The 23985-nt window shown below is 39.1% G+C and overlaps 2 protein-coding genes across 5 annotated transcripts in view; both read left to right on the top strand.

The window, feature by feature from the left end:
* Positions 1–12361, top strand: part of foxj3 (forkhead box J3) — a 75731-nt gene extending 63370 nt beyond the window's left edge. For 2 of the 3 annotated variants that reach the window (XM_051414330.1, XM_051414331.1), the window contains 6 exons: positions 1609–1783; positions 3971–4465; positions 5055–5156; positions 5721–5912; positions 6757–6855; positions 6977–12361. In XM_051414330.1, coding sequence (XP_051270290.1) covers positions 1609–1783; positions 3971–4465; positions 5055–5156; positions 5721–5912; positions 6757–6855; positions 6977–7089 — 1176 coding nt within the window. In that variant the 3' untranslated portion in view covers positions 7090–12361. The remainder of the gene's footprint in view (positions 1–1608; positions 1784–3970; positions 4466–5054; positions 5157–5720; positions 5913–6756; positions 6856–6976) is intronic. The other variant, XM_051414332.1, reaches the window with a different exon arrangement.
* A 1067-nt stretch (positions 12362–13428) lies between these two features.
* Positions 13429–18666, top strand: LOC127372383 (fibrous sheath CABYR-binding protein-like). Of its 2 annotated transcripts, none has more exons than XM_051416037.1 (4): positions 13429–13628; positions 14521–16845; positions 17347–17452; positions 17560–18666. In XM_051416037.1, the coding sequence occupies exons 1-3, from the start codon at positions 13556–13558 to the stop codon at positions 17448–17450; spliced, it is 2502 nt and encodes an 833-aa protein (XP_051271997.1). In that variant the 5' UTR covers positions 13429–13555; the 3' UTR covers positions 17451–17452; positions 17560–18666. The 2 variants fall into 2 exon arrangements, with proteins under 2 accessions (XP_051271997.1, XP_051271998.1); XM_051416038.1 differs by having other exon boundaries at positions 17347–17456.
* The last annotated feature ends 5319 nt before the right edge of the window (positions 18667–23985 follow it).

Below are 23985 nucleotides of genomic sequence, written 5' to 3'. Positions count from 1 at the left end.
TTCCTTTAGTTTTCTTTACAGAATTAGACAAAATGCCAAGATAAAGGCCTACTGTGTGTATATTTTTATTTTTCTTGCACCCCTTATAATCACGAATGCCTCGCGGTCCCCTGTGAAGCTTTTGCAACCCCTATTTGGGGTCCCTGCCCTCAGGTTGGGAACCAGTGCCTTAAAGGTTGAAAAGAGGATTATGATCATTCTGGTTGTCGATGTTGCAGCTCATGAAAGTCTCTTAGTTGGATATTTATAACAAGATATTTATATAAATGTAGTGCAATTGATGATTTTTTTTATTTAAGGCCAAATGATAAATTCTCATTTTATTCACATATTTCAAGCTGTGGGGGAGCAGCAGTCACTAAATGAATGAAAATGAAATGCTGCCAGACTTAGAAAGTGTACTGTATCCCATATTTCATCTGATCGGTAAGCCCCAGGAGGCTTTCTTCACAGGAGCTCAGCCGTAGACAGCAATAGACCGAGGTTCACGGTGGACATGCGCTAGAGTACAACATCAGGAAGGGGGTTAAGGGAAACAGAGAAAAATGTGCACGCTCCTGGAAGCCAGACAAAGAGAAGCGCTTCTTCTGAAGTCCTCCCACCAGAGATGCCCCCTCTTTGGTGTGGTCCTCCCGCATCCTAGAGTGCTCCCTGCTCCAGGCTCTGGGCATCGATCGGCTCAGCCTGATGGATGTGCTCTCTCTCTCTCTCTCACAGCCAAAGCAGCAGCTCACAGTAAACACTCTGGCTTTATTATCACCTCTTCACTCTTACCCAAGCCAGACTGTGAGCCGTGCACTTCAGCCGCCTGCCCACATCTTGGAAGAGGAAGATGTTATGATCAAAAATTGGACGTGACCTCTCTTGTAATGCTAGCCCACAGTGGACACAGGTCAGGTCCTGCTTTGTGAAATAGCGATGGTTTTGCATCACTGCCCTTGCTGTGATGAATCTTGTAGACAAACTCGTTGCTGGAGGGAACACGGCTTTCTATCTCACACCCAGGTCCAGTGCATAACATTGACTGCCCACACAAATACATGGATAAAATGGTTGCTTATTTGTACAAGGTATTGCTATTGATTTTGTTTTAAATATATTTTGCTTGGCCACCTGAGTATTGGGTTTGTGTCCGTTCGAGTTGGTCTCTTAATGTTATGTGAGCCAAGGCAGTAAGCACTGACCTAGATTGTTTGCGGTTTGTGTAATTGTTCTTTATATGCTGTGTGACTGACACCTTTTCAGACAGAAATAACAGTTTTACCGTGGCTCTTTAGAAGAATCAAACTATTCTCATATTTGACTTTTGCTGTGTACATTCACATAAACCACCACTTTACATTGAATATTCTAGAGGTTTCTATGTGTTCTGTTTTTGCGGCTCCATGACCAGATAAGCAAGCAAGGGGGTCTTTGAAAAGTATGTATATTATTGAGTGTGCTCCTCTTAGTCCCTGTTGTCTGTAGTGCAGATGTAGCTGAACTCTAGCCGGTGTGCTCTCACAAAATCTTTCACAGATTAAACATTAAACATAATCTTATTTTGCACTCAATACTGCGCTTTGCTTTTGTAAATCTTTAGCTTTCTTCATCTCTTCATCTCCCCAGGTGACCAGTCATCCAGAGCCCGTGTCCCAGTCTATGAGCCTCCAACAGCCCCCCCAGTCCCAGTACAATATGCCAGACAGGGATAAGCAGCTCCTGTTCTCTGAATTTGAAGATCTCAGTGCCTCCTTCCGCAGCCTTTACAAGTCTGTTTTTGAGCAGTCCTTCAGCCAACAAGGTGAGTGGCCTCACGGGAGCATCAAGTGGAAACCTAATAGAGAGCCTAAGCTTCATTTATCAAGGAACAGGAAGATTCTTAGAACAATTTTCCTCATGTGGATTTGTTCTTAACAGCTGGGGCTGTAGAGAGTCTTTAGGCACTAATTGGGTTTACTGAGAAGTGAGCAGGTATTCAACAGGCTGACTCGCCTATAGTGTACTATATTACAGTGTAGCATTTCCATGGTGTTTTGCCAGAGCAATGTGGAAAAAGCCTAATTTCATATTCAAAAGCAGAGTCGGAGAGTTCATGCCTTAAATATTTAATTAGAGGATGTAAAGAGATGTTACTGCATTTATTTAATGGTTATTCAGAACTAATACACCATCCTTCTTGCTTTATATTTTTCAAATAACATGAAAGTTTTCTGTATCTTGTCATGTTTGAAATGTAGGCTGTGTTTCATCAGAGGAGTGGAAGAGGTTACAGGCATCCCAAGTCCTCAGTAAATCTGTTGGATTTGAGGTTCATTTGTCATAATGATGAGGAATTTGTATGATATAATACATAGTGGTGGATAGAGCGCAGCTTTCCAAAAGCCTGCGAGACCCCGCAGAACAAAATGCATTTTTGCTTGTAATCTGATTGACTGATAAACAAAGAGCACTTGACAAGCGGGTTATGAGCAAAGTAGACTGAGCTTTCTGTGTATAACCTACTTTCACAAATCAAATGCATTTCATGCTAATGTTTTCAAAGAGTTCCTCTCCTTTAATCTATCATCTATGTTTCATTAGTTGAAAGTTGTTACCTTTTTTTATGCGCATAAAAGTGAAATCTCTTAGTCAGACAAGCTCTAGCAATTAAAAAGCGTAAATAATCGAGCTAGAGGATTTCACACTCTGCCGTGGTAGACAGTGAGCTAATTCACTGGCTTTGATAATAGGTAATGAGCTCGCATTATTATTCTGGTGCCACGTTAATTGCTTTCTGTATTTCCCTGGTTGGACAATGGGCTTTCTGTGCCGATAAGAGATGCACCTTTGTCACCCCTGCAGTGAGTGTTACGTGCCGATTGTGGAGGTGCAGGGCGAGAGTCAGCTCTAAAAGCACTCCAGTGAAATAGGTTTACTGTGCCAAAGCTGTGAAGGACAGGGCCTCTTAAGACCACTCCCTGCCACTCAGATGATTGCAGTTGGGTGTGCAGATGTTCATGCTCCAGTCATGTCTGTTAAAGAGCCATGCAGCAGCACAATGAATTTGTCAAAGACAATCCAGAGCTGTGTAGCTGGAGAGGAGAGACGACGGCAGCTCCGGCTCGTGAACCTCAGAGACACAACTAATGCTGAGTCATTCCCTGATACAACAAAATGGCAGCTGGTCTGTCTCAAGTGTAGAACTACTTAAACATGGGAGGCCCAGATCCCATTAATGTAAGATGTTAAGATACAAGGCCTTAAGTAGCTGTTTTACATGTGAAGACCTGGACTCTCTTTGTGTTTGTGCTGAAGTGCATTACACTAATACACCTCAGTCTGAAACCATGTGAGTGACATTTGTGTTGGAATAAGTAGTCTCGTTTCACCAGCTAGGGCTTCAACTAAACGATACTTTCATTATCAGTTAATTTGTCAATTATTTTTAGATTCACTGATTCCCAGAGCCCTAGGTGATGTGTTCTGTAATAATAAACAGTCAAAACCCAAATATATTCAATTTAAAATGATAAACTGTGAAAAACAGCAAATCCTCACAATTGAGAAGCTGGAACATGGAAGTGTTTTGCATGATAAACGATTATTCAGTTGACAGAAAATTAATCTGCAAATACTCTGATGATCAAATAATCGCTTGAGCCATCTTTCAGGCAAAAGCCATTTGCTTGTTCCAGCATCTTCAGTGTTCAATAATTGTACGTTGAATATTTGTGGATTTTTGACAAAGGCAGATGTTTAAAGATGCCACTTTGGGCTCTGGGAAAATCTGATGGGCAGTTTTTTCATTATTTTCTGACATTTTAGATAAGATACAACTAATCGATTCACTGGGAAAAATATCTCTAGGTAAATCAATAATGAGACATTAGTTGTAGCATTATCAATTATTAAAATTGTTCCTTTGCATCATTTCCTGTCGATTGACAAGTCCGTCAACAACAATTCGTTTCAGCACTATTAAGAGCTGTTGGTGTGTTTTCTTTCCCAGGTCTGATGGGCATACCGTCAGATTCCTCCCAGCAGACTCACACCTCGTGCTCCTATCAGCACTCCCCCAGTGGCACCATTAGCACTCAGAACAGCCTGTCAAACAACCAACCCAACAATCACCCCAACAGCCACTCCGCCAACAGTGGCCAGGTGCCCCTGTCCCATCCTGCCCAAGCCCACCCCGGCCACGGCTCGCCACACGCACAGCACCTCCCGCAGCACGGCGGCCCCCACAACCAACACAACCAACACAACCAACATGCCCAGCACAGCCAACACAGTCAGCACCCACAGCACCCCCAGCACGCTGCGCACTCCCAGCACGGGCAGCACCCATCGCAGCACCCATCCCACGGCCAGCACCCACAGCAACACACGCCACACCCCTCCCAACACACGCAGCACAGCCAGCACCCCTCTCAACACGGACCGCAGCATCAGAGCCTCTCCCACCAGCCCCATCCTACCCAGCAACAGATGGCCTGCAACACAGGTAAGACCCTCTGTCTGTCATCGTCTTCCTTTGAACCAGTCTCGTTGTTTTCTTCTCATCTTGTTCATCACACAGACACGTCAACAAAAGCAAATGTTTACAGCTGAATATGGTTTTGTGTCAGTCATCATTTTTTTGTCATAAAGCATTGAGAAATTGTTATAGGTGCTAAACACTAAATCACCATCTGATATATTATCTGTGCTGTGGTGAGAACAAAGCAATGCTGCATACAGTGACTGTAGCAGCTCTTACATAGTCGACTGGCTCCTCCTAGTGGCCACAACACGGTGCTGAACTGTTTAAAAGCCTGTTTTATTTGGTCTTACCTTCATTTGGCACAACAAGACTGCCTGCACAGCTATAAAATGTGACTACAATGAAAATGCATCATCTGGCCTTTTTACCTAACCAACATTAAATAACAATTACAGAAGCAATTATTGTGCAGTTGTCCATAAATGATGTTATTAGGTCTAAATCTGTATTTATCCCCGGAGTGAACTTGGTGTTGGAACCAAATTTACCTGTATCCTTCAAGTCTCTTATCTTGTAATGTTACAGATAGTATCCTGTGTGTTTGTTGCAGGTTTACTGTCTGACTGGTACCCAAATCTGGATGCACTGAAAGAAAGCTGTCGTATTGCTAGCAGCTATAACTGGGCTGATGTCGACCTTTCACCTTTCCAAGGTGCGGTTTGGACACTACAAATAGACCTTAATGTATTTACAAATAATAAACGAGTAATAATTCGATAATTTATTTTATTTATTTGCCGGAGATTAGGATTTTTTTCTAGAATAGAGAAGAAAGAAACATTTATGATAGTTGATAGTACAGTACTGCCCCAGCTTTTGATTGAGTGCTGAAGTGTTGACACTGTGGAGTTGATTATGAGTTTAATTAAACTGAGCTCTTCAATTAAATAACATTGCCTTCAAGTTTAATTACCAAAACACCGAGCTCAGCAGGTCAGTTTATCCAATTACAGTCTAGGATTGCAAGGTAGGATGTTTTTAAATATCACCCACTGAAGGTTACTGACATAATGAATACATATTGCAACCAAAGTTTTTGCTTCATCTTTGTAAATTAGTTTCTCATTTACTAAATTTATACTCTTCGGACAGTCGGCTGGTGCAGTTTCATACATTTCATTGTCACAAAGGCATGTTAGTGCAGACAGACACTGTCACTAGCTCTGATTGTAACTCTGGTTGTTCTGTCTATAAATCTGTGTTTTATGTTTCTAAGGATTAAGAGAGAGTATGAGACAAGCGGAGTTGAACAATTGGTCCCTGGAACCCACCCAGATCGCAGACCTCTGCTCGTCCATCAACCAGTTTTTTGCCCGCACCGGTGTAATCCAGCCACAAGGGACAGTGCAGCCTCCTGTTTGTCATGGCTCCATGCACCCCAACAAACCCAGCCAGCACATCAACACAGGTCAAAACCCGTTCCGTAACCCTACGACCTTATTTATGACACGGTTTGATTGCTTTTGTGTAGCTGTGGTGAGTGGTTGGAATGGGAGGGAAATAGTCTACATCATGCATCTTGAGAGATTTAGTCATTTACACTTTGGCACTGTTTCCCTGTTATCTCTCCTGGGAAATGTCATGTAATTGTACAGTATATAGAACTGTTTATCTGTAAGGATATGAATGCATACTAAACTCTAAACTTAAAAAGTCTGTAAAAAATAATACACAAGCCAATTGTCTGAGGAATTTTATCTCACTTAGAGTTTATTCTGAAAGTGCAAACAGACTTGAGCCTTGTTGCTTGCAGTTTATGTCAGTGATTAACCCTTAAAATAAACAACCCATCGTTACCAACTGCATATGTCTACTAGCTAAATCAAACAATGATTTATTTTCTTTTTATTTATTTGCATAATATTTGGCCTGAGGAGAAAAAATATTCAGTAATTCACAAGGAAAAAACAAAAGTTTACAGAAATGTCTCACTGTAGCAGAAATAGGTTTTTGCTGCTCTACAAACCTTGTGAAGGTCGTCTAATGTGACTCAACTCCACTCACTCGTGCTATTACTCACAAAATCCAAAAAGATGAAGTTACAAGAATTACTTACTCTTTTAGTTGAGCCACAGGTATTTTGACAACACAGTGAAGCTTGAAACAGTTCAAACATTGTTTTTTTCTGCAGGAAGCTTTGTCCAGCTGTGTAAATAAAAGTTAAGATGTGTTGCTTGAATTGCATCTTAAGAGATGCATTTCCTTGTTTAATTAAGACTTCAAATAAAGGTTTGTTCTGATTCTCTCTTCAGGAAATCTCTACATGGATTCCAGACAGAGCATGTCCATGATGGGTCCTCCAGGATATCCCCACATGCCCCCCATGAGCAGCACAGGACCCACAATGACAGGTGACACAAAGCCACAGAGAAAAATATCATTAAAATAATTACGTACAGCCATTATGAAACCTTATATTTACAGTTCATTGATTAAAAACCCTCCCTTTGACTCCTCCCGTTCTCTTTCCAGGACACCATGCACAGATGAACCAGCAGCACATGATACCTACCAGAAACTTCCAGATGCATCGCATGCCAGCTGATGACATCCAGGATGATTTTGATTGGGACTCCATTGTCTAGCCCCTTAGACCTCTGTTTGCAAACAAAAGGGAGCGAGGAGAGGAGTTGGAAGCCAGAGGAAGCCAGGCTGAGCTGAAAGGCCACAAGAGAAGGAGGAGGAGGAGGAGGAGGAGGAGGAGGAGGCCACTGTGGGTGGGATGCAGAAGAACATTTGACAAGCTTTGGAGAAAGACAGACTACAGTGTCCTGACATTTTTACAAAAGCAAAACATAACTAGAAAATGTTACTTTGAAGACAATCATATTTAGTCGGACATGTTAAAGTGATGATGCTTATGTACTTGTCTAGAGACAAGTAGAACACATTCACGTCTAAACCACATGCTCCTCAGCTCCTCAGCCAGCCCTCTCCCCGTCCCTAGCCAGCAGCCTTCCAAAGTCCGAACCCCTCTCCCCCCCGACCCCCTGCTCTGTAACTGTTATGTGATTTGAGCGACGTGTTCAGCTTGTAATTCTTCTCGTGTTGACATTGGCCTCAGCTGCCTCTTGGATGAGTTTATCTCTCTTTTTAAAAATAATTATTTTGTTTTATTTTAGTTTTTGAGAAACACAGGCCATCTCTGCGAGTAATGTGATGTGCTCGTTGGTCACTTTTGGGAGAAAGTGGGCCCCACGTTGGCTGCATTGGTGGTAAAGTTAGGTTTACAATAAGTGAGGTTTTGAACAGGGTGTTAAATGTTTAAGCAGGCTTGATATTAAACAAACCAACAGAGAAAGTAAGAGAGAGAGAGAGAGAGAGATCACAGAAAGTATTGTGATCTGATTTCATAGCCAATCAATGTAATCAGGCTCACTGCAACAGACTAGTTATGGGAGTTTTTTTTCTTAGTTCTTTGTCTCAAGCACTTCAAGATGAGTGAATATGATGAGTGTGCGGAGAAAGTGAAAGCAGGGAAGCCAGACATTTTTGTTGTCTTTTTAAAAGTCATTCAACCCAAAGTAACCCGAGGTTTAGGTTCTCTGTGTGCATCATGTCGGTTAGTAATTGCTTTACCAATCAGAAGCTGTTGTAACGTTAAAATACTAAACAGATTTACATTTTCAAGCCAGTTTTAATGGTAAAGTTCATCAGTTTTAGATGAGAAGCCTATTGATCATTAAACAAGCCATCTGACTGCTACATTCATAAGGCCGATGTAAGGATGGACTGATACTAGCTTATCACCAATTTGTCAAATACTGGCATATGTCAGCTAATGTAACAATAAATTGCAGCACAGAAATTTCAAAGATATGTTTGAAATAACTTTGTTAGAGTTTGACAACCAGAGAGCACCGGGAAGTCAATTTCCAAACTGTGAAGTGTCCCATTCAGCACACATCATGATCATATCTCTTTAAGAAATATTAAAGAAAACAATCATCTGATATATCATTATCTGATCTTTTAAACTTTCAAATATCGGTATTGGTACCAGCCTAAACAATCCAGTATTCTTTGGTCTCTAGTTTCTAAGCAATTTCTTGTTTAAATGTACTGTTCAAGTCAGTGGGGTTTGGTTTTATTAAAGGTGTAGTCCGACATTTTGGGAAATATGCTTTATTGCTTTTTTGCCAAGAGTTAGATGAGAAGATATTGCTGTAAATGTGAAGGTAGTAAGCTACAGCCAGGTTAGCTTAGCATAAAGACTGGAAACAAGGGGCAACAGCTAGCCTAGTTCTGTCTAATTGTAACAAAATCTGTCTACCAGCACCTCTAAAGCTCAATATTTGACACAGTATATCTTGTTTGTTTACTCTGTACAATAACTGGAGTGTAAAAGCAGTTTGTGGTTTGACGGGGAGTTATGTGCCAGACTTTTTTTTGTCCGGTTGCAGTAACTTTAGATTTAATGTGTTAATCAGTGAGATTTAGAGGTGCTACTAGGCTGATTTTAATACCTTTGGCCAGACTCAAGCTAGCTGTTTCCCCCTGTTTTCAGTCTCTGTGCTAAGCTAAGCTAATTGGCTGCTGCATGTAGCTTCATATTTACCATAAAGAGTATGTGTGAGAGTATTTCCTAAAATGTCAAACTATTCATTTAAACAAAGTACACTTCAAATTGTATACAAACCATATTCTAATAATTTATACTAGTGGCAGCAAAAAAAATGTAAAGCCTCACTAACTAGTAGACTAATAAATGTTTTATAATAAACTAATGGAGGGCTCACATACTAGCTTCCCAAAGACAAAAAATCTGGTGTGAAAGCTTCTTAAATGTCCTAATAATTTGATTGATTAACGATCAATAGGATATTCATCAAATGTTGAACTTTACATTTGAAAAGGGCAAAAAAAAGCAGTTTTACTGTACATTTCTTTGATTTGTAGAATGAGTCACATTCAAATTCATGCCTTTTTTTCCACCTATTGTACGTCTAAATGAGTTTCCAATGCTACAGTCAGTGTTTATGTGCTTCTGGCATTTAAATTATGGAGATATAATTCTTTTTTTAACTGCCCAATGTTTTGTTGTGATAGCGTAAGATTTTGCTATTATTACAATCATAACAGAATGACAAATGTGACTCATGATACAGTGCATACAGTGTGTGTGTATGTGTGTGAGTGTTTGTTTATTGGTTGAGCATATGGTGTGTGTGTGTGTGTGTGTGTGTGTGTGTGTGTGTGTGTGTGTGTGTGTGTGTGTGTGTGTGTGTGTGTGTGTGTGTGTGTGTTTGTTTGTTTTGGTTTTATTGTAATTTTAGGGCTATGATTGATGGCTGCAATCATCTCTATACTATCTATGAGCACAAAAGCAGATGCACACAGTGATTAAAGACTAGATTTGAGACATGCGTTTTTTTGTGGGAAGGGTTTCTCAAGCACAGAACAAGGAGATCAGCGGTTCTGGAAACTTGTCCTCTGTGTCCTGTAACAAGTGGCTCCTCAATCAGACAGGTGCTGAGCTTTAGAGACACTATGTTTGGGGGGAAAACAAAACAAAAAAAACGCCCTTTGCACATTTACACCTTTTTATTGATCGTGACCTTTTTTAAAGATGCGAAGCACCTCCTGGATCTCAAAAGTTACTCACTCACATACTCATTCATGTCTTTTATTCATTCACTCACAGTTAGACTATCTGACCCCTAGAGGCCATTGTGAGGCACTGTCGCTAGTTGACAATGAACCCCGATAATCTTTCCTCTCTGCAATACTGCTGAACTGTGTATGGTGCTTGCATCTGTTCTGTGCGTCCTCATGTAAAGGAATACATCAACTTTTTGGGAAATTTGCTTTTTCTCGTCAAAAAGTTTCCGCTCCTTATGTCTGTAGGGTAAATATGAAGCCAGCAGCTGGTTAGCATAAAGACTGCAAACAGCTAGCCTGCCTCTATCCAGAGTGAACTAAATCAGCCTGTGAGAATCCTCTCTACTCTCACTAATCAACACGTTGTATCTTGTTTGTTTTTTTTGTACAAAAACTTTAGTGTGCAAACAGTTTATTGTTTTTACAGGGGGTTATGTGCCAGACTGTTCGTTGGCCGGCTTCAGTCACTTCCTGGAGATATAACGTGTTAATTACTTTAGAGATGCTGGTATTACCTTTGGATTTAGCCAGGCTAGCTGTTTCTTGTTGTCACTCTTCGTGCTAAGCTAAGCTCACTTCTGGCTGTAGCTTCATATTTAACCCGACAGATACCAGAGCGGTAACCATCTTCTCATCTAACTCTCAACAAGAATGCGAATAAGTGTATTTCCTAAAATGTCCAACAATTCCTGACAGATCATTTAGGAGCGAAGGACTCCAGTGGTCACCATAGTTTTTATTTCATATTTGGATGACAATCATGGATTCTTTTTTATGATATTGCATAATGTCTTTGTTATTGTGAGAAAAGGCACTTTCAAGTCTCACACGGTTAGAACCAGCTCAGTTTTATACTGTAGATCTTCTGTTAGACTGTGCAGATGAAGTCAAGTTCTCTTCTTTCAACCGATGATACTGCCATTCATTTTTATATTTTCAGCTAATATTTTTCTTTTCTTTTCCTGCCAATCATACCTGTCCACTCCTGCTTCTTTCTGCGACATTTTGTCTGTCTTTGTATATCAGATGTAAGCTGTATGTGGAGGAATGTCTTGCCTGTGGATCTAAACTATGAGTTTTTAAAGTTTTGTTCAACTGCCAGAATTTCTTAATTAGTGCTCAGACCGAATACTTAGTCAGTTGAGTGACCCAAATCATGACTCTTTTAGGTGAGAGTGGGCCAAAGGACTGCAACTGAAGACAGCAGTGAAAAAGAGCATCCATGTGAGCATCATTAGGACTCTATGGACCTACAATAGACAACATCCTGTGAGTCCTTGCTTGGTGTGAAGGTGACGTGTGTTTCAGTTCTTCCAGGTGAAGAGAATGAACATACAAGCTACTATCTGAGCACAAAAGCCCATGGGAAAACAAAAGATTTGAGCTAACGGATGTAGCTAAAAGGGAAAAAGGTGAAGACAATGACTGGATCACAATCACAATTTTACATTATGTCTGTATATGTGTGTGTGTGTGTGTGTGTGTGTGGGTGTGTGTGTGTATATTTGTGTGTTTGCTTGTGTGAGTTTTTTTTTTTTTTTTTTTTTTTTTTCAAAAGACAATTTAAGTTTTTAAATTCCGCTGGACATGTACCTGCCAGAGAGATTACTATTAGTGGGATAAAAGATGAAAAGATAAAAAAAAAAAGAAGCCTTGTTACAATGTGGGAGAGAACTGCCAACAAGTACTGCTGATTGGGGCCTATTTTATTCAGTGCTGGTGTGTTGTTGTGCTTGTACATATATGTCTTTTCAATCATCCCTTTTTTCCTCTCGGGGGTGGGGTATCAAGGCAGAGGGTGGGTCTTACTCACGAAAGACAGGAGGTAAAAGAATAGAGTATTTTGTTATTGTCCAATCAGAGGGTGACAGTATGTATATATCTATATTGTATATATGTGATGAAAATACGTTGGCTTTTTGTGTGACACTACCTTTTACCTGTACTATGGTTCTACATTCAGTGTTTCAGTGTTGATAATATATATTTGGTTTGTGTTTTTTTTTTCTTTCTGTTTTTTTGATTTTGTCTTTGTCATTTCTTGTATTTTTTTCTCCTATTTGTCCTTTTTTTGTTTATTGCACGGTTTATTACTTTTGTTGTCCAATGAGGTGACACAGCTACTCTTTGTATTCGTTTAGTGCTGTAAAATAACTCAAGTGTTATTAGAATTGTCGATACCACCGCCCACCCCACCCCCTTCCCCAATATGCATGAATGGCACTTAAAGAAATAAAATATGGTAACTTCACTGTGGATTAATGTGCTGTTTGAGCTTTGTTCCTGAGAACTTCTGTCGATATTACACGGCAGGATGTTATTTCAGTCTCACGTTATCATCAGCAGATGTAGCTGTTGTCCAAAACCAGAGCATGGGCATGGGCATCTGTCATAATATGAGGAACTTCTCTGAACAAAATATAATTTAAAATACTAATGAAATGAGAAAACCTCAAATAGTAAATATTAATGAATAACCCAAAATGCAAACAAATTAAGATGGATCAAATATCACTTTCTAAGTTAAAATATATGGGCTTTACATCACTGCCTAAATCATATGCTTATACAGCTTTATAAATATTAAAATATGTATTTAAATATGTACATACAGTGTATACTGTATGTAAAATGTTCACCTTTTTTGTCACTTCAGACCAAATTATCACATTTTCTTTGTTCTGAATACAATATCCAACCAAGTAACCAATGTACAAGAACTCTTCTACAGAAAGCGTCTTCTTTTCTTGCTGTTGTCAGACCTGTAAGATACAGTCTTCACTGTAAAAATGCCAGAAATCATTTAGAAGTAGGACAGTTGGTAAACAGCTAATATTACCTATAATATTAGATATAACCATGCCTGCCACAGAAACGTCTTAGCATTCCCATCAACTTCATTTGGTATAAATATAATATGCTCTGTGAATTGATACTCTGTATTTCTGGAGGAAAATTTAATATTATTTCTAGTTCTAGTACACAGTATTCACAGAGGGAAGACCTTAATTGTAAGTAGAGAAACAAAAATGAACATGGTAAATCATAACAATTTTTAAATATTGGAAAAGTTCAACTCAAAAAGTGGATTGTTGTAAATGTAAATACGTCTTAAAGCAACTGCAATATTCTCAACTTCATCTATCTGTTTTATTACAGAGCTTCATAGGCAACCTTATAAGAAAGTATTCAAACTGTTTTTGATCCAGGATAAGGAACAGCTGGTGTATAGTCTTGCCATGTGATCTCACAGTAGGTTTCTCTTTTTACCCACCCAGTACTCGAAGCACCCTCAGAATATTTCCATATGGTGTGTCACTTCACAACATGTGTCCACGCTGACACGTGTGCTTCACCCCTGTAGGACATTCGTTCACAGTGGGGGCACCGGTCTGGCTGCTGTATTGGAGTTTTTTGAAGTTGTTTGACTCTAATGAAAGGACAGACATCATGTTCAAAGCTTCCTCTCTGCTGCTGCTGACCGTCGTCCTAAATGTTCAACTATGCTCATCAGCACCAATACGTAAGCCATGATTTGATGTGTTAATTGATTATTGATCATAATTATTAGAAATGGTAAATTTTCTAACTAATTCAGCAGATTGTTAGCGTTACAGTTCATGAATATGTGTTTATTTATGGTTACATGACATGACTGAATGATACACTGAATGTACAAACTTAATTCAGAAGCATGTTACAGAAGTAAATGCATATATCGTTTAATAAGGTAAACCTGTCTTTGTTGTTACATAATAGGTAGCTTGTGAGTCAAAAGAATCTACGACAGGGAAAGGCAAATATTGCTTTAGGTGTTTTCTAGCTATGAATAATAAAAATATGCATTCAGTTTGGGAACTGACCTCAGTCACCCACGTAAATCGAGAATAAAACTCCTTCTCCAATTGTATCTCAAAATACTTTCACGGCCTGTTCAATGACACACATGCGCCTGTTAGTTCCATGTTCCCTGTGAGACATTTGAACTAAACTTGGATCACTGCACACCCTCCTTATGGAGATCTTCTTAACTGTTACATAATCAGCCATCAGTACATTTGATGCTGTTTTCAGAACTATAGTACACTATGGTATTTACTTTTTGGAAAGTGGCTATACTTGATGAGATGCTTAACCTCAGACCCTTTCAGATTAACTAGATAACTAATATGGCACCAAATTGAGCTCAATGGAATGTAAATCTAAAAAACTTTTTTATGAATTATGAATATGAATCAATAATGACTCAATAATACTAATAAATAGTATAAAAAAGCATAATAATATATATTTATTAACATTATCAACTAAAGCACACTCATTTTATATTCATTTAAATAGTTTAGGTGAATAATGGTTCCTTTGTTGACTAAGAACATACAAAATGGTTGCTAAATCACTAACCTTTGTTGCAGCTGCCAAAGTTGTTCACTCTCTTGTTGAGGCTGAAGAACCAGGTCCAGAGGAACTTGCTCCAGTAATTGAAGACCACAGTCACTTTATAGAGGAGAAAGAATCAGTTCAGGAGAAACTCATTCCAGTTGATGCAGAAGAAGCAACATCTCCTGAGGAATTATCCGCTGAAGAAGACATTCCAGTTGTTGAAATACAACCAGAACCAGTTTTCATCAGAGATCAGGTCTCTGATGACACAGATGAAGCTGTATCTAAGGAAACAGCCATTCAGGAGCCTTTGGCTGCAGCTCCACAAGAATCTTCAGAGGAAGAAACTGTCCCTGTAGAAGCTGCCTTTGCAGAGGCATCTCCAGATGAAACTTCAGAAGAAGTTGCCCCAGCTGTTGCTCTAGAGAGTGAGTCTTCAGAACAGCACCATGTGGAGGATCCAGCTCCAGATGTACCGATCCCCATTATTCCTTTAGAAGCTTCAGAAGATGAAGCTTCAGAGGAAAATGCAGCAGAGGAAGCTGCTCCAGAAGAACCTTTACTTATAGTCCCCGATGACAATACTGACGTAGAAGAACCTCTTCCAGTGACACCAGAAGAAGAGGAAAATGTTGTCCTCGTCCCTGCAGAACTTGAGATAGAGGAGGTAGGTCAAGAGGAACCTGCTCTAGAGGAAACAGCTCCAGAGGAGTCAGTCCCAGAAGATCCAGTTGCCATTGTTCCTTTGGACCCTGTTGAAGAGGAGCCAGAGCTGGAAGAACAAGTTAAAGAAGAATCAATCCCCATAGTTTCCCCAGAAGCACCAGATGAAGAGCCTCCAGGGGAAGAGGAATCAGTTGTCCTTGTCCATGCAGAACTTGACCCAGAAGAGGAAGGTCAAGTGGGAGTGGATGTAGAAGAAACAGCACCAGAAGAGTCAGCCCCAGAAGAACCTGCTATTATTGTTCCAGTGGAGCCCGCTGAACAGGAGCCCGATCAAGAGCAACAAGAGGAAACAGTCCCTATCATTTCTTCAGGAACAAAAGAAGAGGAAGCTCCAGAGGAGCAAGCAAATGAAGAAGCAGTTGCCCCAGTAGTCCCAGAAGAAAATGCTGAAGTGGACCCTGCTGCAGAGGAAACGGCACCAGAGGACTCAGCCCCAGAAGATCCAGTTGTAATTGTTCCTTTGGACTCTGTTGAAGAGGAGCCAGAGCTGGAAGAGCAAGTTAAAGAAGACGCAATCCCCATAGTTTCCCCAGAAGCACCAAATGAAGAGCCTCCAGAAGAAAAGGAATCTGTTGTCCTCGTCCATGCAGAACTTGACCCAGAAGAGGAAGGTCAAGTGGGAGTGGCTGTAGAAGAAACAGTACCAGAAGAGGATGGTCAAGTGGGAGTGGCTATAGAAGAAACAGTAGCAGAAGAGGAGGGTCAAGTGGGAGTGGATGTAGAAGAAACAGCACCAGAAGAACCTGCTATTATTGTTCCTGTGGAGCCCGCTGAACAGGAGCCTGATCAAGAGGAACAAGTGGCAACAGTCCCTATTATTTCTTCAGGAACAAAAGAAGAGGAAGCTCCAGAGGAGCAAGCAAAAGAAGAAACAGTTGCCCCAGTAGTCCCACAAGAAAATGCTGAAGTGGACCCTGCTTCTAATGAAGAACCTCTCCCAAGTCCATTTGACGAAGAGGAATCTGTTGCCCTTCCTATAGAGCCTGAAGTTCAAGTGGACCCTGCTGTAGAGGAAGAAGCACCACAAGAGACAGCCCCAGAAGACCCAGTTGTCATTGTTCCTTTGGACCCTGTTGAAGAGGAGCCAGAGCAGGAAGAACAAGTTAAAGAAGAATCAATCCCCATAGTTTCCCCAGAAGCAACAGATGAAGAGCCTCCAGAAGAATATACAGAAGTAGAAGCTGCAGGGGTGCCTGTCCCAATAGTCCCAGAAGAAAATACAGAAGAGGACCCCGCTAACAAAGAACTTATTCCTAGTACACCAGAAGAAGAGGAATCGGTTGTCCTTGACCATGCAGAACTTGAACCAGAAGAAGAAGGTCAAGAGGAAGCAGCTGTAGCAGAAACAGCACCAGAAGAGCCTGTTGTTATTGTTGTTGTGGAACCTACTAGTGACGAACCAGCTCCAGAAGACCCTGTTGTCATCATTGTAGAAGAGGATGCTCCAGAGGATAACACAGAAGAAGAAGTTGTCCAATCAGATCCTCTACCAAAGGGAACAGTCACAGCTCCTGCCCCAGCTGTCACTGATGTAGAACCTGAAATCATTCCCACTCCTGTGGAAGGTGGTAATGGCACCAGCAGTGAAGATTTCAATGCTGCAATTAAACTGATAGAAGAAGAACCTGTAGGTAAGAATCCAACACTGAACCCTTTAATCAGTACTTAACTATGATGACGTAAATGTGTCTCTTTTTCACATTTAAAAGATGGTGTCAGTAATTGTGAAGAAAGAGAGTTCACTGTTGAGTCTCCTTCCCAGGTCATCTAATACTTAACTTTAGACACTTTGAGCAGGAATGCCACCTGTTGTGTTGTGTGTTTTCTTTCCATTTATCCTAACCCAAAGGGTCGGTATTTTATGACCTGGGAATGATCTCAATAATTATTAGTTATCTTTCTCCACAATGACTGAACCAACATTTACATGTAACTTCTTCTATCATAGGTCTACTAGCATGAAAAGTACATTTTGTCCTTTTAACATATTAAAAAATTCTAACATGTAATTATTGTCAATTATAGTGAAAGTTAAAAAATGTTCATGTCTGTTAAGAGCTCACAGTGAGAAAAGTTAAATGCCATGTCCCAATTATGAGATGATTTCACTAATGACAGTTTTGGTCTCCCAGCTCTGATAAACAGGGGGACAGTACTGGGTGCAGCATTCTTCACACTGATGTCTTTTATCATTGGTGGATTTATTTGGATGACTGTATCCAAGAAATTGCACTGAATGTAAGTGAGTACAACAATGTCACCAAATCTAATTTGTTTTAATCCACAATTATCAAATGGTTTAGTATTCAAATATGTCTATAATGTCTATATTTCTCCTATTTTAGGACACTGAAGTAAAGATCAGCTGTCAGAAGATCAGATCAGTTGTTTGATGAAATATGGAGCAACTGAAGCATAACAGGTTTCTCTGCATTGAATATTTGCTGAGGAAAAGACAACTGAAGGAAATTCTGCAGTTTCTTCAAGGTTGAAGGACAGAAAGTCACTATGTTAATGTAAACCAGAGGTGGAATAGGTATTAAGATCTCTCCCTGATGAAGGCATGAATATAAGTAGCACTTTCCTGTTGGTTGAGGAGGAGGTAATATTACCTACTTTATATACTTTTGGGTAGATTAAAGGTGTCCTGTTGAGTTTTCTTGTAAACAAACAAATAATTTTAATAAATTTGTTAACATTCATAAGACATTGTTTGTACCCTTGAGGTTTAACAAACCCATTGAGTGAATTTCATCCTCAAAAAACAAAGATTTTATGAATATTTTAAATTCCAATGTTTACATGCTAGCAGTCACCTTCTTTGTCTTCTTTGCGTGTTACCACCACCTTCTGTCAGGAATGTGTATTGCGTTGTCAATGTCCTAATGAACAAACCAAACACTAGTAAAAGCATTGCTCCATGGTGCTACTAGTGGTCAAAAGCTCCACAGGGTACCTGTAACCTATGCATATCTATATGTTACAGGCTGATCATAAGCTTTGTGTGTAAAATAAGGGTGTCAAATAAATGCAGTGGAGAAATTAATACAACATTATGCTCCAGTATTGTAGCGTAAAATAAATGCTCAAAGTATAAGTACCTCCACATTGCACTTAAGTACATTTTCCACCTCTGTTCTTAAAACTACGTCTTGACATATTTAAAGGTGTGGAATGAAGTAGATTATTAGCTACTTGAGAGGATGATAACATGCAAGTATAAATGGTATAGAAGTGCTTTATGAAAAATGTGAGCATGTGACCAACTTTACTAAAGGGGGAGTCATGCTCTATAAGACTTGATTTGTTGGTGTATTTGACAGTAAGCATTTATGAATGATGAGTCTTTATGTTTTGATTTTGAAATGTATGTATGATGAAAACTTTAATGCACTGGTAACTTTACTTGTAGTTTTTTGATTGTGGAACATTAAAGTAATGCAGTATTAGTATTTACTTTATTGTGGTTAATCAATTGAACTTTATTATTACTATAATCACAAAATGTTCTTTAGGTACAATATGTACATGTCCATGGTCCTCTTGGCTCATACATACAGTACAGTCTACCACAGGCATGAAAAAGCACACACCTCCTTCATGCTCTTTAAGAGCTAAGTAGGCCTATCACTTTCCCTGTGCTGTAATGCAGCAGAGACTGAGAGCTCTCCTATCAATCACACTTTGGCATGTTGCAGTACCAGCTATATGTCCACAGCTCATCCTGCACACAGTAAATATTTTTAGGATGGTGAGGGGGACATGGTGTTCCAAATGAAACTGTGTTCTGCACCCAAGTACAGTAAACATATCCCATTATACCAATTGTATTTGTTTTAAAGAGCTTGTATGAAAAAATGCCGATTTACAAGACCTGGGAGTGAAGACTTTAATAAAATAATTATTTTTTTTGAATGAATTTACAGCAGGTACTATGGCCTTTACATACTGCACAATCCTCAATATTCTCCATATTAGTTCAGCTTTTATTTATTCAGGAGAACCAATTACATATATACATCACAAGAAGACAACCAGTCATCACACACACTAATTAAAACACACAAATTAATAAAATGACAAATATTATTTAAAATATCAGAAAGTAAAACTTTATATAAGAAGTATATTTTATATTGAACAGACAGATTATTTAGGATGTGTACTAAATATTACACATTACATTGCTCAATGGCTCTTATGTGTATAAGCAAGAATAGTCCTACATTTTTTAGAAAGTCAGCCATCTATGTCTTAAAAATACTCTGGTAAAAGTAAAAGTACTGATTCAACTTCTTTATTCAAGTACAAGTGAAAAGGCACAGGCTCTAAAATGTACTCAACGTATAAAAGTAAAAAGTACTTTCTTGGTTTATCTGAAGGACATCTGAAGTTAACTGAAACTTCACATAGAGTTCAGTCTCTTTCTTGTCTGTTTTTGTTATGTTACTTTCCTGTGTGATATTCACCGGTCTTGATGTAGGGGGGGAAAAAATTCAATAATTCCCCTCAAATGCACTAAAACTTAAATAATGATCTTTGAAAACATTTTGAAAATGTAAGGAGTAGAAAGTATAGATATTTGTGTAAAAATATATGGGAGTTGAAAAATAAAAAAAACTTCAAACCTTAAAAAACTACCTAAAGATTGTAACAAACTATTCTTAATGACGAGGAGGAATGATTACAGCAAGAAAATCCTGTTTCAGTGTTCATATGGGAACCTGACAATTGTTTTAAGACAGACTTGAAAAAATTGTGAACCAGCCTTTAAGGGAAAACTGTGATTTTTCCAAGAACAATCGAAATTGATGGACATCCTAATATGGGAGACAAAGACTTTTGGCTCTCATAAAAAGCAGGAGGGCCTGTGACAGCTGTCAGCCTGATGGACATGGGAAGGTCATCAGGGTGGAGCAGGGGCAGAGGAATTTACTTGAGCAGTAAGGGGGGAAGCTTGTGAAAATGGGACAGGAATCAGCACATCTGGTTGAGAGATGCTTTAAGCGCTAGGCTTACAGACATCACGGGTCCACAGTGTGCTTCCTCTTGTGTAAGAGCATTAGTTTAGAATAAATACAAGTGGAAAACAGGAGCTATAGTCAAAACAAGAATCCTGGCTGACTCAGGTGTACTGAATGAGACTTGAAGTGCAACAACTTGCCGACTGTGTCATAATGTGGCACGAAGTCACGCCTTGAGAAGATGTTACACAGATCCTTTCACAATTACTAACAGTAAGAATAATGTTACATTTTATTCCTTTAGGGGTTATAGACACTTTGTTGCATGAATGCCACCATGCAGACAGACTTTGTTTTGCCACAGGAAGATGTACAGTCAAACACTCAGATCACACATCTGCTCATATTTGTCACAGACATACTTTCCTGTCAGTTGTCGCACTGCATTAATAGTTATACACGCAGCTTTAATTATTTCAGTCCTGTTCTAATTACTTCACACATTTCCAGGCATAGACTTAAATCTGAAGAGGACACTGTCTGTTTATGGTAGCACAGCAGCCTCTAGTGGCCACAGGTAATTCTTGATTAAATGATGATTAAAGTCATTACCTAGCATGCCCTTTGAGAACCAATATGACACATTGACACCTGAAGAAGCTTTAAAACTGCTTTTTATCATTTTGAGTCTAATAAATGTACATCCTGTTTTATTTTGATTTTTATTTAAGGCCATGTTGGATAATATGACAATATATACTGTAAATTCACATTTGTATTATGTCAACTACAGTATGCCTTTAACATCTCTGGTTCTGTGAAACCATTGTGGACAATTTGCAGCTTTGTTTTAAGACATTACTGAACTTTCACATGATTTTTGCATCAATAGGTTAAAGAACTTTAATTTGTCCGGCATTTAATTATACACCTATCTTACTTTATTTATTTGTTGTTATTGGTTTATTTAGCAGGGACAGTGCACATTGATAAAACTTTGCTGCACCAAGGTTAGACAGGTTGTTATTTTTCATCTGCATGGACTTTGTAACCAATGTCACCTTGAAATTACAAAGTCATTCAAAGTCAAATCATTTCTAAGCATGCAGAACAATAATGAAAAAATATATATATTAATGTTAACAGAAGCATCATTCTGGACACCCTCATACATAATGTAAGAGCACATACAAAACAATAAAATTACGGATATTGGTATTAATATGGACTAAATAAGATGACGCTGTTGAATTGTTAACACTAGCTGAAACAGGCAAAGCAGAAACGCAGTCATGAAAACCACAGTATCTGACACAATAGAAACAAAGCCACAATAAAAGACATGCATGCAGGTGCATGAGGGCAGACTGGTGACAGCAGACAGCAAAGGAAGTTCAGCACAAACAGACTGAGGACAATAACATGCAACTCAATTAGTGCTGACAGAGCTCAGTACTTATTAACCATTTATTTAAATGAGCTTTAATGTGTCCGGCTAAAAATTCAGTCTAATACAAAAGAACGGCAACAAATCTTACATTCATGGAGGTTATAATGTTTCAGAGAGCACAACAACACCACAAACTACAGCCTCCAAAATGATCCCAAAGTTAAATCAACACCGCTCTAAAATAACAAAAACTGAACACTATCACCTTATTGTTTATGTATTATGTTTAGCTATAGGAGTACCTTATAAACTGGAAATTGAGTGAATATTTGATAAAAACTAACTCCTAACTGCTATCATCTTACTGGAAAGTAACTGAATGCTGTGTGTTAACCCACAGTTATATCATATAGCCTATAACATCTTCACTTTTTTGTATTGTCACCACATCTAATCTGCTTAAATGTGATTTAACTATGTGATTTCTTTTAACACCAACACAACCCAGTACTCACTGGAAAGCAGCACTGATACTAATTATCCCGGTGCAATAAAAGTACAATGAACTGAAACAGTGTTTATCCACTCATTTATTTTGAACTCACATAAATTACTTTTACTTATCAGTTGGCAGATGTTGTAGAATAAGTGTATTAAAGAACACGAGGGAAAGCAACACAGCAACAAGCTGAAAGAACGGAATATACAAAACATGCAACTTGAGGACCTCCAAATAACACCTTTCCGTCTGCATTTGCCTGCTTTTTTATTGAGTTCTTAGCTATTCATGGATGCACAGATGGCACCAGCCTACAGGCCCATTATGCTCACAGATGAATCTAAGCAAGGTACTTAATTGGCATGGTTTCATGTTAGGCTGCAGCGTGGACAGGACTGGAGCCAGTGCCTGCAGGAGAGGAGACCAGGGAGCCTTGTCGTCTATTAAAGAAACCTGATTGCTTAACATTATTGGCCCATCGCTAAGTGTAAGTGTGTGTGTGTGTGTGTGAGAGAGAGAGAGAGAGAGAGTGTGCGCGCACGGGGTCTGACAGGCTGCCTCTCCCAACTACACTACACCACGATCCGAGTTACAGAAGAGGCTTTCGATCAAGCCTCCATCCGCCATTTTCAGCAGATTGAAAGCAGGTAGAGCACAAAAATCATAAGTCCCCGGTCAAATAAAGCAGGTAAGTGCGCCTAAGAGTAGCCTAAACCCAAAAAAAGAAAAGCAGGCTACGGCAGGAAACATTTAAGGAGGGAGAAAAAAAAAATCAGCTCCAGCCACCTTACTCCGGCCAGCATCGGGAAGAATAAGGAGAGCGGACGGTTTGCCTACAAGGGTAACAATAAACTCTATCTTTCAGGCGATGTACGGTTTACATATCCGTTCATTTTATCTGTCTTTGTCAACTTTATTGGGGGATGAAACAGAGGCATAACGCTTTAAAACCGCTTTACGCACACACCCACATTGAAATCTCTCCATTTGTTGCTTGAACTTCAGCTAGAAGGGGGTTTAAAAATGTCTGATCACAACTCACACAGCAGCGGATTATAGTAAATGGGGGTGAAAAAATAAATCAAATGAACTGGCCTGTTTAAAAGTTCATGCATTTTATCCTTTTCTTTTTGAGAGGATGCTATAGCTTGAGCACCAACACATCTGTAGACAATCAGGTTTATTGTCTTAGCTTTGTCATTTATCTGCCTTTGAGATAATACAGCAGCATCGTGAAGTCAGGGAAGAGTCGTTAATGTCAAAAGATCTGCTACTGAACTATATGGAATATTTGTATTTTATTTTTTTGTTTGTTAATGAATTCAGTGTGATGTGTGAGCTCAGCCACACAACACATGGGTCAGCTCATTGTGCTCCTGAACAATTGGCTTTTTTTCTGCCAGTTGGGACAAAAAGCAAGTAAGTGAAGCACAGTTAGTGCTTGTGATGGAAACATTTGAATAATAAGTATTTATATTCATGCAAAAAAAAAAAAAAAAAAGAGCTGAAAGTTGATTTCATTGACTAGTTAATTAAGAGGAAATATGTTGACTTTATGATAATTGATTATTTGTTTGAGTCATTTGCAACAGTCACTGGTTCCAGTTTATCAGATGTGAGGCTTTGCTGCTTTTCTCTTTTTTTATTCCACTGAATTGAAAATATAAATTATCACATACATTTAACAATTGAATACATAAATTACATCTTTGTGTGCTGTAAAATCAAGACATTTCATCCAGAATTTTACATCTCATACTGTGAATTTTTTTAAGATTTTAGGACTTTAGCTCCTCCTGATGCTGTGCTCATCCTATCTTAGGGTTATCTTTGGGGTTTTCTAACAAAACAAGCTATTTAAAGACATTGCATTGGCTCTGTAAGGTTGTAAAGCACTGTATATCTTCTAATTGTAACA

The sequence above is a fragment of the Dicentrarchus labrax genome, unplaced genomic scaffold (genome assembly GCF_905237075.1).
Source record: "Dicentrarchus labrax unplaced genomic scaffold, dlabrax2021, whole genome shotgun sequence".
In the NCBI taxonomy this organism is placed as follows: domain Eukaryota; kingdom Metazoa; phylum Chordata; class Actinopteri; family Moronidae; genus Dicentrarchus; species Dicentrarchus labrax.
This window is presented reverse-complemented; position numbering and strand designations above follow the sequence as displayed.

What these genes read in the sequence shown, in the direction of transcription:
- LOC127372383 (XM_051416037.1), top strand. Translation starts at nt 13,556, where the DNA reads ATGTTCAAAGCTTCCTCTCTGCTGCTGCTGACCGTCGTCCTAAATGTT. An exon ending in ATGCTCATCAGCACCAATAC is followed by an intron (nt 13,629 to 14,520) that starts GTAAGCCATGAT and finishes CCTTTGTTGCAG; the next exon opens with CTGCCAAAGTTGTTCACTCT. An exon ending in GATAGAAGAAGAACCTGTAG is followed by an intron (nt 16,846 to 17,346) that starts GTAAGAATCCAA and finishes TTGGTCTCCCAG; the next exon opens with CTCTGATAAACAGGGGGACA.